This window comes from Mesoplodon bidens, assembly GCF_964165515.1.
Source record: "Mesoplodon bidens genome assembly, chromosome: 9".
NCBI classification, from domain to species: Eukaryota; Metazoa; Chordata; class Mammalia; order Artiodactyla; family Ziphiidae; genus Mesoplodon; species Mesoplodon bidens.
The window spans coordinates 49,997,651-50,013,961 of record NC_138166.1 but is presented as its reverse complement, the minus strand read 5'-3'; the positions used below and the strand labels follow the sequence as shown (position 1 = coordinate 50,013,961).

Genomic DNA, 16,311 nt, shown 5'->3' with positions numbered 1-16,311 from the left:
TTCTCCTTCTCTTGTGTTTCCTGCCTAGAAAAGTTCCTTTAGCATTTGTTGTAAAGCTGGTTTGGTTGTGCTGAATTCTCTTAGCTTTTGCTTGTCTGTAAATGTTTTAATTTCTCCATCAAATCTGAATGAGATCCTTGCTGGATAGAGTAATCTTGGTTGTAGGTTTTTCCCTTTCATTACTTTAAATATGTCCTGCCACTCCCTTCTGGCTTGCAGAGTTTCAGCTGAACAATCAGCTGTTAACCTTATGGGGATTCCCTTGTGTGTTATTTGTTGTTTTTCCCTTGTTGCTTTTAATATTTTTTCTTTGTATTTAATTTTTGATAGTTTGATTAATATATTTCTTGGTGCGTTTCTCCTTGAATTTATCCTGTATGAGAGTCTCTGTGTTTCCTGGACTTGATTAACTATTTCCTTACCCATATTAGGGAAGTTTTCAACTACAATCTCTTCAAACATTTTCTCAGACCCTGTCTTTTCCTCTTCTTCTTCTGGGACCCCTATAATTTGAATGTTGGTGCATTTAATCTTGTCCCAGAGGCCTCTGAGACTGTGCTCAATTCTTTTCATTCTTTTTTCTTTATTCTGCTCTGCAGTAGTTATGTCCACTATTTTATCTTCCAGGTCATTTATCTGTTCTTCTGCCTCAGTTATTCTGCTATTGATCCCTTCTAGAGAATTTTTAATTTCATTTATTGTGTTGTTCATGATTGTTTGTTTGCTCTTTAGTTCTTCTAGGTCCTTGTTAATAGTTTCTTGTATTTTCTCCATTCTATTTCCAAGATTTTGGATCATCTTTACTATCATTACTCTGAATTCTTTTTCAGGTAGACTGCCTATTTCCTCTTCATTTGTTAGGTCTGGTGGGTTTTTGCCTTGCTCCTTCATCTGCTGTGTGTTTCTGTGTCTTCTCATTTTGCTTAACTTACTGTGTTCGAAATCTCCTTTTCACAGGCTGCAGGGGTGTAGTTCCCATCGTTTTTGGTGTCTGCCCCCAGCGGCTAAGGTTGGTTCAGTGGGTTGTGTAGGCTTCCTGGTGGAGGGGACTAGTGCCTGTGTTCTGGTGGATGAGGCTGGATCTTGTCTTTCCGGTGGGCAGGTCCACGTCTGGTGGTGTGTTTTGGGGTGCCTGTGACCTTATTATGATTTTAGGCAGTCTCTATGCTAATGGGTGGGGTTGTGTTCCTGTCTTGCTAGTGGTTTCCCATAGGGTGTCCAGCACTGTAGCTTGCTGGTCGTTGAGTGTAGCTGGGTCTTGGCATTGAGGTGGAGATCTCTGGGAGGTTTTTGCCGTTTGATATTATGTGGAGCTGTGATGTCTCTTGTGGGCAAGTGTCCTGAACTTAGCTCTCCCACCTCAGAGGCACAGCCCTGACACCTGGCTGGAGCACCAAGAGCCTGTCATCCACATGGCTCAGAATAAAAGGGAGAAAAAAAGAAAAAGATAAAATAAAATAAAATAAAATAGTTATTAAAATAAAAACTAAAAAATAATTATTAAAAAATTTTAAAGTAATTAAAAAAATAAAAGCTGGTTCTTTGAGAAGATAAACAAAATTGATAAACACTTAACCAGACTCATGAAGAAAAAAAGGGAGAGGACGCACATCAATAAAATTAGAAATTAAAAAGGAGAAATCACAACTGACATTGCAGAAACACAAAGGATTAAAGAGACTACTACAAACAACTATACGCCAATAAAATGGACAACCACGAAGGTACAATTTTCCAAGACTGAACCAAGAAGTATTAGAAAATATAAGCAGACCTATCACAAGTAATGAAATTGAAACTGTAATTAAAAATCTTCCAAAAAAGAAAAGTCCAGAACCAGACGGCTTCACAGGCCAATTCTCTCAAACATTTAGAGAAGAGCTAACACCATTCCTTCACAAACTCTTCCAAAAAATTTCAGAGGGAGAAACACTCCCAAATTCATTCTACAAAGCCACCATCACCCTGATTCCAAAACCAGGAAAAGATATCACAAAAAAAGAAAATTATAGACGAATATCACTGATGAACATAGATGCAAAAATCGTGAACAAAATACTAGCAAACAGAATCCAACAGCACATTAAAAGGATCATACAGCATGATCAAGTGGGATATATCCATGGGATGCAAGGATTCTTCAATATACGCAAATCAATCAGTGTGATACACCACATTAACAAATTAAGGAATAAAAACCATAAGATCATCTCAGTGAATGCAGAAAAAGCTTTTGACAAAATTCAACACCATTTATTGTAAAAACTCTCCAGAAATTGGGCATAGAGGGAACCTACCTCAACATAATAAAGGCTATATATGACAAACCCACAGCAAGCATCATACTCAATGGTGAAAAACTGAAAGCATTTCCACTAGGATCAGGAAAAAGACAAGGATGTCCACTCTTGCCACTCTTATTTAACATAGTTTTGGAAGTCCTGGCCACAGCAATCAGAGAAGAAAAAGAACTAAAAGGAATCCAAATTGGAAAGGAAGAAATAAAACTGTCTCTGCCAATCACATGATATCATACATAGAAAATCCTAAGATGCCACCAGAAAACTACTAGAACTAATCAGTGAATTTGGTAAGGTTGCAGGATACAAAATTAATGCACAGAAATCTCCGACATTCCTATACACCAACAATGAAAATTCAGAAATAGAAATTAAGGAAACACTCCCATTTACCACTGCAACCAAAAGAATTAAATACGTAGGAATAGACCTGCCTAAGGAGGCAAAAGACTTGTACTCAGAAAACTGTAAAACACTAATGAAAGAAATCAAAGATGACATAAACAGATGGAGAAATATACCATGTTCTTGGATTGGAAGAATCAATATTGTGAAAATGAATATACTACCCAAAGCAATCTACAGATTCAGTGCAATCCCTATCAAACTACCAATGGCATTCTTCACAGAATTAGAACAAAAAATCTTACAATTCATATGGAAACACAAAAGACCCCAACTTGAGAAAGAAAAACGGAGTTGCAGGAATCAGACTCTCTAACTTCAAACTATACCACAAAGTTACAGTAATCAAGACAGTATGGTGGTGGCACAAAAACAGAAATATAGATCAATGGTACAGGATAGAAAGCCCAGAGATAAACCCATGCACATATGGGCACCTAATTCATGACAAAGGAGGCAAGAACATTCAATGGAGAAAGGCAGCCTCTTCAATAAGTGATGCTGGGAAAACTGGACAGCTACATGTAAAAGAATGAAATTAGAACACTACCTAACACCATACACAAAAATAAACTCCAAATGGATTAAGGACTTAAATGTAAGACCAGACAGTATAAAACTCTTAGAGGAAAACATAGGAAAAACACCCTTTGACATAAGCCACAGCAAGATCTTTTTTGACTCACCTCTTAGAGTAACGGAAATAAAAACAAAAATAAACAAATGGGGCTTAATTAAACTTAAAAGCTTTTGCACAGCATAGGAAACCATAAACAGGACAAAAAGGCAACCCTCAGAATGGGAGAATATATTTGCAAATGAAACAACAGACAGAGGAGTAATCTCCAAAATATACAAACAGCTCATGGAGCTCAGTATCAAAAAAACAAACAATCCAGTTAAAAAATAGGCAGAAGACCTAAACAGACATTTCACCAAGAAGACATACAGATGGCCAAGTGGCACATGAAAAGATGCTCTACATCACCAATTATTAGACAAATGCAAATCAAAACTACAGTGAGGTATTAACTCACATCAGTCAGAATGGCCATTATCAAAAAATCTAGAAACAATAAATGCTGGAAAGGGCATAGAGAAAAGGGAACCCTCCTGCACTGTTGGTGGGAATGTAAATTAATACAACCACTATGGAAAACAGTATGGAGGTTCCTTAAAAAACTATAGAACTACCATATGACCCAGCAATCCCACTACTGGGCATATACCCTAAGAAAACCATAATTCAAAAAGGGACATGTACCACAATGTTCATTGCAGTACTATTTATAATAGCCAGGACATGGAAGCAACCTAAATATCCATCAACAGATGAGTGGATAAAGAAGATGTGGCACATATGTACAATGGAATATTACTCAGCCATAAAAAGAAACGAAATTGAGTTATTTGTAGTGAGGTGGATGGACCTAGAGTCTGTCCTACAGAGTGAAGTATGTCAGAAATAGAAAAACAAGTACCATATGCTAACACATATATATGGAATCTGAAAAAAATAAATGGTACTGATGAACCTAGTTGCAGGGCAGGAATAAAGAGGTAGACATAGAGAATGGACTTGAGGACATGGGGTGGGAGAATCTGGGGTGAAGTGAGAGTAGCGTCGACATATATATACGACAGAATGTAAAATAGTTGGCTGGTGGGAAGCAGCAGCATAGCACAGGGAGATGGGTTTGGTCCTTTTTGATGACCTAGAGGGGGTGGGATAGGGAGGATGGGAGTCAGGCTCTAGAGGGAGGGAATATGGGGCCATGTGTATGCATATGGTTGATTTGCTTTCTTGTGCAACAGAAACTAACACAGTATTGTAAAGCAATTATACACCAATAAAGATCTATTAAAAAAGAAAAGCAACAAGGGAAAATAAGAAAAAATAGACAGGAAAGAGTGGACTGAAAATCTTAGAAATTATACACGTACCTACATATATATAAAATCTTAGAAATTATATACATATACACACATATATACATATAATATAAATACATACATAAATATTATACATATATATAATTTGTTTTATGTGTATGTTGTGTATATTATGTATAATATATGCATATATGTTATATGTGTATTATATATGTATATGCATCTTATATGTATATATGCATATATCCAATAAGAATGATAAAATCTGATTATAGTAAAATAGAAAATTTGTGTGTTGAAAGATACTTCTGAGGAATATACCCAAATTAAGCCCAAAGAAAAAAATTAAAATATATGAAAGAACCATTAAAATATATGGTGAAGATTTTGCGAGACTTCACCAAATGTCTGATGGTTGTTTCAGAAGAAGTGAAGAGAGCCAATAATATTTATTGCGATAATGGCAGATGCTTTTCAGAATTGAAGAAAAACATGAATTCTTTGGTTGAAAATAGAGAAAAAATAACAAATAAAAGCAGAAGAAATAAAAATAAATTTATAGCTACACATAGCATAATGAAACTGAAAGATATCAAGTATAAATAAAAATTTAAACCCCCAAAGAAAACACCCCATATAATCTACAAAAGACTGGGGACAGAATTCTCATTAGAAACAGCTGATGAAAAAAGACGATGGATAATATATTCAATACTTTGAGAGAAAATATGTATCAGCCTGGAAACTTACACTCAGGTAAACCATAATTCCAAGGTAAAATTAAATTAAGACATTTCCAGAGATATAAATTTCTAGAGGATTTATCACTAATTGATTCTAATTGAAAAAGTGATTACAGGATGAATTTTAATAAGAAGAGAAGTGAGCCTAGAGGGAAGACACATGACTTAAAAAGTTAGAGGCACATAGGACATTAAGGAAAATATGGAGGCACACAAATTGATAAAATGTACTGAAAATTTAATTCTCTAACTAAAACTCTAACCAGCAATAACAAAGTGTGTGTGTATGCGTGTCTGTGTGCATGTGTGTTGTGATGAGAGAATATTGAAGCACTGTATTTTTCAGAGAGGACTATAAAGATATACATTAACTTCAGATTTTGAAATAAAATTAATTTTAAAAATATAGGGTACTACAAAGGGTAGAGAAATATATTCTAGAGCTTCCATGAGGATATAAGAAAATGCAGAAAACTTTATCAACTTAATGGGAGGCATAAAAACAAACAAACAAAAGAAACAAAGGAAAAGTATGATAATCAGGAAATATATGAAGGAAATATAAAGGAAAAAGAATTCAAATATATAGTAATCACAGTGAATGTAAATGGATTAAACTCACTTATTGAAATTCAGTCTATCATGTTGAATATATGCAGCTTTAAAAAGACCCAACTAAAATAAAAATAACACAAATAGATTTAAAATAAAGTATTGAAAAATACATCAGGCAAATAACCAAAGGGTATATCAATGTTAATATAAAACAAAATAAAATAGAATAAAAGGCAAAAAACTTTGATAGCAATAAAGAACATTCTACCAAGAAAATATAAAAATAAATTTGTGGGTATCTAACAACATAACCTTGAAATACATAGAGCAAAAGCTAATTATATGGTGAAATTGATGAAACACCATCCAGTTGAATTAAAATCCTAAATATGAAATGAAAAATTTTAGAAAAATATACTTAAAACTTCAGATTTGAAAAAGAATTTTTGCCACAGGCAGAAGAACACAAACCATAAAGGAAAATAACAAAATATATATTTTTTACATTAAAAAACTCTTGTATCAGAAGATACCAAACAAGTGATATAATCAATATAGGATTATAAAATCAATAAAGGATTAATATCCAGTCTGTAAAGAGCACCTACAAATAAATACAAAATGATAACTTGTTAGAAAAATAGGCAAAAGATATAAAGAATTAAAGAGGAAAGAATTTGATTGGCCAATAAACATAAGAAAAGATTTTGTAGTCACTAGTAATCAGGGAAATATATATCAAAACTACACAATAAGATAATATTTCACATATAGGAAAAATAATATAAAAAGTGTGTGCAACAAAATGCTCATAGATTCTTGGTGGGAATATAAGCTGTTAAGGAGAGTAATTAGTCAGTATTAGAGAAGTTGAAAATATCTTTGACACTAAGCTTGATTTTCAGTTTCTAGGTTTATACCATAGAGAAACTCTCACACAAGTTCATGAAAAAAAATAAATGAGAATATTTATTGTTCCAGTGAAGAACAAGAAAAGATTCAATTGCCCAACAGCCAGAGGAAAGATAAATATATTGTGAGATACTGATACAATTTAACATTACATACAATTAAGATGGATGAACTAGACCTACATGTATAAATCTCCAAAATTTGTTAATGCATCATAAGACTGAGTTGGAAAGTATCTATAACATGGCACTATTCATTAAAAAATTTAAAACTTAAAAACAATACTATAAATTGATTATGATTACATAAATATATGGCATAGAAGAAATTTTAGACGTTATGTTGGGTTTAAAAAAATAAATCTGATGTCCATCAACAGATGAATGGATAAAGAGGGTGTGAGATACATATATATATATGTGTGTGTGTGTGTGTATATATATATATATATATATATATATATATAAGCATACCTACACACAATGGAATATTACTCAGCCATAAAAAAGAATGAAATAATGCCATTTGTAGCAACATGGATGGACCTAGAGATTCTCGTACTGAGTGAAGTAAGTCAGAAAGAGAAAGACAAATATCATATGATATCACACATATGGAATCTAAAAAGATTATACAAATGAACTTATTTACAAAAGAGAAACAGACTCATAGATATAGAAAACAAATTTATGGTTACCAAAGGGGAAAGGGGGTGGCGGAGGGATGAATTGGGAGTTTGGTATTGGCAGATGCAAACTATTATATATAGAATGGATAAACAACAAGGTCCTATGTTTTCCTCTAAGAGTTTGATAATGTCTGGCCTTACATTTGGTCTTTAATCCATTTTGAGTTTATTTTTGTGTATGGTGTTAGGAAGTGTTCTAATTTCATGACTTAAATGGTCATTTTGATGAATTGCTAGAAGCTGAGCATGAACTAACATGAGAATGAGAAACTTTCAGTCTTAGAAGGGCCCCCACGCTTTGATGGGTTTTATCTCCAGGAAACTCATGGTGAAGAACTAAGAAAATTCTGCCTTATAGCTCTGGCAAGGGGAGGAGAGAAGTAACCATTCTGAAATAAACCTACAGCACTCTTCACAACAAAGGCCTACTTTCCAGGGGGAAAGACTACCAGAGTCTTACCCCACCTACTGGGAATGGCATTTATCCAACTATCCTTCCTGTCTTACCTAAGGGGGGAGAAGCTAAGAAACAGCTGTGAAAGTCACAGCTCAGGGACAAGGTTCCACTAAAAAACTGATATTTAATCATAGGATTATAGAATGCTTTCCCTCTCCCCCACCTTAGCACCACATCAACAGGGCTCCAGGTTAGTCACAGTGGATTATAGTTAAAAGAGCTTAAAAATATAGATTCTATTTACAGAGGATGCAAAACCAAGAACATTAGAGGAATTTAAACCCTCTGAAACCTACAGTTCATGCATTCCAAGAGCTCAGTATATTAATTTTCTAAGGCTACTGAAATTACCACAGACTGGGTGGATTAAACAAAAGAAATTTATTGTCTCACAGTTCTGCAGGCAGAAGTCAAAAACCAAGGTGCTGAGATAGTTGGTTTCTTTTGAGGGCTGTGAAGGAAAGTCTGTTTCATGCCTCTCTTCTAGCTTCTGGTGGCCTAAGTCACTTCTTGGCTTGTACATAGTGTTCCCTTGTGTCTTCACATAGTCTTCCCTGTATGTGTCTCTGTATCTTCACATGGTGTTCTTTTTACAAGGACACCGGTCATTGGATTAGAGGCCCACCCAACTCCGGTATTACCTAATCATAACTAATTACATCTGCAATGACTCTATTTCCCAAAGAGGTCACATTCCTAGGTATTAGGAATTACTAGGAGTCAGGATTCAACATATGAATTTTGGGAGGGGGCACAATTCAACCCATAATACAGACTAATAAAGGGAAGAAACATAAATTGATAATATCAGAAATGAAAGAGAGGACATTACTACTTATCCCACTGACATTAAAAAAGATAAAAGAGGAATACCACAAACAACCCTATGATCACAAATTTGTTATCTTTGATGAAATAGACCACTTCCTTGCAATATACAAATTATTAAAATTCATACAAGGAGAAATAGATAATATGAATAGGCCTATATTTTTAAGATATCAAATCAATAATTAATAACCTTCCAAAAAAGAAAGTACATGCTTAGATGGTTTCACAGGTGATTTCTATCAGACATTTAAAAAGTAAACAATACTAGTTGTGTCTAATCTTTTCCAGAAAACAGAAGCTGAGGGAACAAATCCTGACTCACTCTGTGAGGTTAGCAATTCCCTAATACCAAAACTTGACTAAGACAAAAGAAAGGAAAATTACAAACCAATATCTTTCATGAACACAGACGCAAAAATCCTCAAAAAGGTATTAGCAATTAAAATCCAACAGTCTTTAAAAAGAATTATACATCACAACCAAGTAAGGTATATTCCAGTTATGGAAGGTTGTTTCAACATTTGAAAATTAATGCAATCCACCACATCAATGGGCTAGAGAAAAAATAATAATACGATCCTGTCAACTGAGTAAAGGTAATTGGCAAAATCCAACACCTATTCATAATAAAAACTCTCAGCAAACTAGGAGTAGTGGAGAAATTTCTCTGCTTGATAAAGAACATCTACAAAAAACCTAGAGCTAATACCACACTTAATGGTAAGAAACCAGATGCTTTTCCTCTAAGATTAAGAACAAGGCAAAGATGTCCTTACCACTCCTATCTCAAACTGCATGGAAGTACTAGCTAGTGAATTTAGACAAAAAATTAAATCAATGGTATACACGTTGGGTAAAAAGAAAGAAAACTATTGAGACTATTAAAACTAATAAGACATTATTGCAGTAATGCAGACAAGAGATAATGGTGACCCGGATTAACATGGTGGTGGAGATGGAGACAAGATGGATTTAAGAGGTAGGAAGTAGAAGTGAAAGAGCTTGGAGATGGATTAAATGCTCATGATGAAGGAGAGGGAAACATCAAGGATGACTTTTAGCATTTGCTGTGTATAACAAGATTGGTGGTGGGCCATTTATAGAGATGAAAGAGGACACTGAAAGAGTAAGTTTGGAAGGAAAAATCATGAGTTAGGTTTTGGTTAAATAGAGATTGAGATACCTTAGAGATCTTTTTTTTTTTTTTTTTTTTGCGATATGCGGGCCTCTCACTGTTGTGGCCTCTCCCGTTGCGGAGCACAGGCTCCGGACGCGCAGGCTCAGTGGCCATGGCTCACAGGCCCAGCCTCTCCGCGGCATCTGGGATCCTCCTGGACTGGGGCACGAACCCATGTCCCCTGCATTGGCAGGCAGACTCTCAACCACTGCGCCACCAGGGAAGCCCACCTTAGAGATCTTTAAGAAGTGAAGAAATATATATTTTTTACATGTGTTCCTGGAGCTCAGAAGAAAGTACTGGGCCAGAAATTAGGGTTTGTGAATCATTTGGATATAGGTGGTAATTTAAATCATAGCTATAAAGAATTTCCTAGGAAGAGATTAAAGAGTGAGAAGAGGGTCAAAGACTGAGCTATGATATTCAATGGCCAAGAAGAGGAGGATGAGCACTGGAAGAAACAGAGAAGTGTCTAGAGAAGTGGGGGGGGCGGGAAGCCAAGAGTAATGAGTGTTTCAGGAAGGAGGTGTTGGTCAAGAGTGTTGACTACTGTTGCGACACTACAAAGAATACCGAAAAAAGTCCATGTTTAGTAATCTGGAGGTCATTAGTGATTTTACAGAGAGCTGTTTTAATGGAATGAGGGCACATACCAGACTAGAGTGAGTTTAAGCCTGAGCAGGAGGTATGAAAATTGTAATAACAAATATAGAAATTAAGAAGCTTGACTGTGAAGTGAGAGATAGAGATAGGAGTATATGTTGTCAGAAGTGAGGGCATAGAGGATGTGGGTTTGAGTGAAGAATTCTTATTATTAGTTTGGATATCAGACATGAGTATATTTTAAAGCTGGTGGAACACATTCCACTGATAGGAAAGACTGAATATACAGAAGAGAAGAAAAGGATAATGGATGGTGTAAAGTTCTTGAGTAGGTAACAGGGGGTAGATGCCAAAGCATCTAGAGGTAAAGAGGTTAGTTCCCTCTATGATAATTAGAGAAATGCAGACCAGGATGGAAGTACAAAGGAGGTGTGTATTTTTTTTATTTTTTATTTTTTATTTTTGTGGTACGCGGGCCTCTCACTGTTGTGGCCTCTCCCGCTGTGGAGCGCAGGCTCCGTACGCGCAGGCTCAGTGGCCATGGCTCACGGGCCCAGCCGCTCCGCAGCATGTGGCATCTTCCTGGACAGGGGCACGAACCCGTGTCCCCTGCATCGGCAGGCGGACTCTCAATCACTGCGCCACCAGGGAAGCCCTTGTATTTTTTATTTTAGAAAAATGAAGGAGTTTCCATCTGGTGACTTCTGTTTTCTCTGCAAAGTAGGGACTTTGTCTCACTTATCTTGACTGGTACATATGCAAAAGACAACAATCAGCACATGTATAAATTCTGTTTTCTAGGCACACAGCTGTTTAGTTTTGTGGGTTATGGATTTTATTTTTTGGTGTGCTATTGCATACTGTAGTTTATTATCTCTTTAGGGTCTTGACAGTTTCTAAAAGACCTGAAATCTTTCTATAAGGATAAAAATTATAGAAATTACAACTGAAGGTGATTTTCTCTTTTTGACATTTTTTAAATGGTTGCATCATATTCCAACTCATACATGTATTATAATCATTTGAACATTAACTTATTTTAAATACTACTGTAATAAATATTCTTATACATGTGTCTTTGTCCCTCATCATTTCTTAAACATGGATTACTGGGTTAAAGAGTCTAAACATTTTAAAATCTCCTATTGCATATTAGGAGATTTGCCCTCCAGAAAGATATTCCGTTCATTTAGTCAAACCCAAACGGCAAAACATAACAGAATGATAAATACGGTAATTTAAAAACAGATTACTGTTCAAAATACACAGATTTTATACTTTAATCTAACACTTTCTAATTTGGAACCATAGGTGGCACTAAAAGATCAGGGAATGGAACCACTTCCAGAATCCCAGGTTGGAAGGGATTTTGAATGGACATCTCAGCCATAGACAAGCTATAAACAATTCTAGAAAAATAATCCTTCCTGTTCTTAACTTATCTATAAATCAACTTGGCTGAACATTCTAATCTTATACTTTTAGTATTAACTGTCATATTTGAGACTGTGTAACAGTGCAAGACCTATTTGCATTTATCTTCTCTTCTAGACTGTGGAGTATACTTCACCGTGCCATTTGCTAACTATTTGTAAAAATACCAATTGTTTTATGCAGAAGCTTTCATTCTTCTGCTTCTATAACTTTTGTTTTTTCCAATAAGAAAACATATAGTCATGAGTCAGAAAAGCAAAGAGTTCTCCCATGATCTGATCATAAAGATAAACATTGTAACAATCTGGATGTGAGTTTATGCGACATACTTAATTTGCTAAGCTGTATGGTGACTTTCTAAGTTTGCAGTGTGAAAATTGTGTTTTAAACAAAATATATATGAATGCCAAACTGATGCATCCTACTAGAGATGGTTTTGCGTGCTCCCACTGTTCACTGTTTACACTTAGTGGGAGTTGTTCATGTGACTTCTTACTTAGCACTTCTACATTTCAACAGGCCAGTGACTGAGAAGAAAACAGGCTTGCAGGCGCCTGATTTTCTTAGAAGACCAAATGGCCCCTGCTGATCCAGATGAAACATACATACATTAAATACTTCTGGCCTTGACTTAGCTTGAAATGAAAATGTGGGAGTTGGCTTTCCCTCTGTAACTCCCTTCAGCAATGACAGTAGAAAATGTTTTCATCACCCCCAATTTATGGTTGGGAGATAGGAAGGGGAGAGAAGTGATGGGAAACATATATCTTAGTGCCTTTATAACGATATGCCACAAAATGCTAACCTTACTATTTGTCGCTCACAATAAAAACGCATCAGATGCAGAGGACATGAGAATTGAGTCTACTCATTAAAACTAGCTTACACTAGTTTAAACAAGTACCCACAACTTCAGAGAACTTTCAGAGCCACTTTAAACACAGACACACAGACATAAACACACACACACACACACACACACACACCCTGCCTTCATCTGGACCTTCTTGTTTTTATATAAATAAAAGTTACACTAACAACACTCTGGGAGCAGCTTGGTATCAGGGATATGAGTTGAAATTCTGGGTACCCAATTCTAGAAATGTCAGGACCATTACCTTATCCTTATCTCTCTGCAGATAAAGAAGTTTGGAAATGGAAACATTGCCTGAATATATATGAATATGTATAAAGATGTTTCTATATATAAAAAATATATTTATATGTACATATGAGTATATATTATATACACACATATTGAGAGATACATACTCCTTTTGATTATAGCTTGTTGATTCTGCTTTAAAAAAATTCTCCATTTTTTTCTACTTTTTATCTGTAAAGGAGAAGCCACCTGAACACTAAACAACTTAAATAGTCTATGTTCTACTGCTATTTAACTCCAGTTAAATTGTCTTAGCACTTAAAGGCATTAGCTGGGGACATTGTAAATAAACACATGGCCTCATGAAGCCTTCCATATAATTTCACAAAGCAGTCTTTGCTGGACTGGGCCAGGAGGTAGCTAGAGGTGACACAGACATTAACTCATTAGTTGATGACACTGGAGAGATGACCCAACTTCTCTGAACCTCAGTTTCTTCATCTATAAAGTAGGGATAGTGCTTTATATAATTATTCTGAGACATAGGGAGAATATATTTTAAATGCCTGGCAGAGGTTGGTATATATTGCACAATACATTGAACAATAAATTAAGGGAATCCATGAAAGGCCTCTGCCTCAGGTTAGTCTTTTGTGTTCCAAAGCAACGTGCTTCAGTTCAATTTCAATTCAGTTCAATTCAATTCAATGACATAGACTTTTAGCCATAAGAAGCAAGACGCCAAATATGTAATATCTTTCACTCACCATTCTGACTAACCTGGAAGTTGCCATGGTAACAAACAGCTCTGTCTGTTTTTGGTGATGAGGCTCCTTCACTCCAGGTTTCACCCTTCTTCTTTCTTTTACAACCCAGCTGGAGAAGCAGGCAGGCCATTACAGTCAAATCTACATATTCTGATAAAGAAAGTTCTAGGTTTCATCAATATAATTTTGTTTTAAATATCTCCGTTGCCAGGCTCTGAATCTTGATGTCCTTCCATCTTGGCCACAGTTCTTCTCAAGTGGCCAGAATCACACAGTTAGTCCCAAATCCTCTATTTGGGGAGCCCTGGGCCATACTCAGAGCCACTCCCCATTACAAATGTCACCTGTTCACACTCTGTGATTTTTACCTTTCAGGGATCCAGCTTGGGGGAAGGGAGAAAGGAAATTAAAGGCAGAAGGACATGAAATGCAACAAGGAGAAATGAAAGCAGAAAAAAAGAAGCAACATCAGGAGGAAAGGGACAAGGAAAATGAAAAGAAAAAAGTGTAAATGAAGAGGACAGAACACTGTCAAACAAATGGAATTTCAGGCAGATGTGTGATTAAAATGTTAGGTTCTCCTTATTAAATGCTTTTTGCCACTTTAAAATTGTAAACATATATCAAGCAGGGATATATGTTTTCTGTAAAGTGAAAAAGAAATATGTTTATAAGTTTTCTGTAAAGTGAAAAAGAAAAAATGCAAGCCTTTCTACCTACTACTCTTTTCTTCTTTCCAGAGGTTGCTACCATTGACACTTCAGTATATTTCTTACTGAATATTTTCTTTAAAAAAAATTAATTAAGGGGCTTCCCTGGTGGCGCAGTGGTTGAGAGTCCGCCTGCAGATGCAGGGGACACGGGTTCGTGCCCCACTCCGGGAAGATCCCACATGCCGCGGAGCGGCTGGGCTTGTGAGCCATGGCCGCTGAGCCTGCGCGTCCGGAGCCTGTGCTCCGCAACGGGGGAGGCCACAGCAGTGAGAGGCCCGTGTACCGCAAAAAAAAAAAATAAAAATTAATTAATTAGTTTGTTTTTATTTTTGGCTGTTTTGGATCTTCGTTGCTGTGTGCGGGCTCTCTCCAGTTGCGGTGAGCAGGGGTTGCTCTTCATTGCAGTGCGTGGGTTTCTCATTGTCGTGGCTTCTCTTGTTGCGGAGCACGGGCTATGGGCGCACGGGCTTCAGTAGTTGTGGCAGGTGGGCTCAGTAGTTGTGGCTCGCAGACTCTAGAGTGCAGGCTCAGTAGTTGTGGCTCACGTGCTTAGTTGCTCCATGGCATGTGGGGTCCTCCCGGACCAGGGATCGAACCCACGTACCCTGCATTGGCAGGTGGATTCTTAACCACAGTGCCACCAGGGAAGCCCTGAATATTTTCTTTATATAAAATTTTTTATCTACATAAGGAATCATACCATAAAACTGACCTGTGACATATTGTTTTGCAGCTAATAATATGTGAAGAATTTTCCCTCATGTTATTATCACTTACTTTTTAATAGTTACATAGTGCCCTAACTCAATGTAACTAGTATTTAACTGATACTCTGTGAATTGGTGTTTAGGCTGGTTTCTTCTTCCCTTCCTTTAAACATATAACTTGAGAAAGAAAAAAATTCAAAAATAATGACTGGAAAAATTGTGGACAGTTCACTGACATCACAGTACACTGTGTGTAATCACTTATTGGTGCTTACACTAAGTAGTACTGCATAAAAATCGTAAGAGTACAAGTGAGGTGCCATGCTGAGCTCTTAGATGAGAAAACAAACCCTTTATGACTAGCTCCTCTTTCAGTTATTTTAGCAAAGGCAGCAGCTTGGTTAAAAAATTTTGACCTTTCAATATGTCTGCTAAGCAGATATAGATTTTGTAGTAATTAATAAAATGATAAGTCATGGAACTTAAGGAAATTAAAGAGCTTTTTTGGTCATCCCTCTCACATTACAGATTAGACAACCAGGACTGGGCAAAAAAACATTGTTTGGTTTTGTATGGATATATACACTAGTATTTTTAAATAACATTTAACATTTCTACATTTATAACCTAATAACTAAAAAAGTTATTTTATTTATTTAAAATTATTTCAAGAGCTTCCCCAAGATGGCAGAGTAGGAAGACCCTAAATCACCTCCTCTCACAGGTACACCAAAATTACAACTACTGACAGAGCAATATGAGAAAAACATGAATACTGGCAGAAACTATTTTCCACAACTAAACAACTAAAGATATAAAGAAGGAGTCACAACAAGGAGTAGGAGGGGCCGAGATGGGATATAGTCAAGACTCACATCCCCAGGTAAGTGACCCACAACAGGAGGAATATCACAATCACAAAGGTCCTCCCCAAGGAGTGGGGGTCCAAGCCCTACAGTGGGTTCCCCATCCCAGGGGTCCTGAACTGGGAAGATGAGCTCCCAGAATGTCTCGTTTTGAA

At 36.2% G+C, this 16,311-nt stretch overlaps 1 protein-coding gene across 1 annotated transcript in view; it reads right to left on the bottom strand.

Annotated features, from left to right (window-relative positions):
- The window catches only part of HEPACAM2 (HEPACAM family member 2), a gene marked incomplete at both ends in the record, with an annotated part of 75,823 nt that overhangs the window by 18,946 nt on the left and 40,566 nt on the right, over positions 1–16,311 (bottom strand). Inside the window, one exon of the mRNA XM_081243500.1 lies at positions 13,884–13,979. Within this exon, the coding sequence (XP_081099626.1) occupies positions 13,884–13,979 (96 nt within the window). The remainder of the gene's footprint in view (positions 1–13,883; positions 13,980–16,311) is intronic.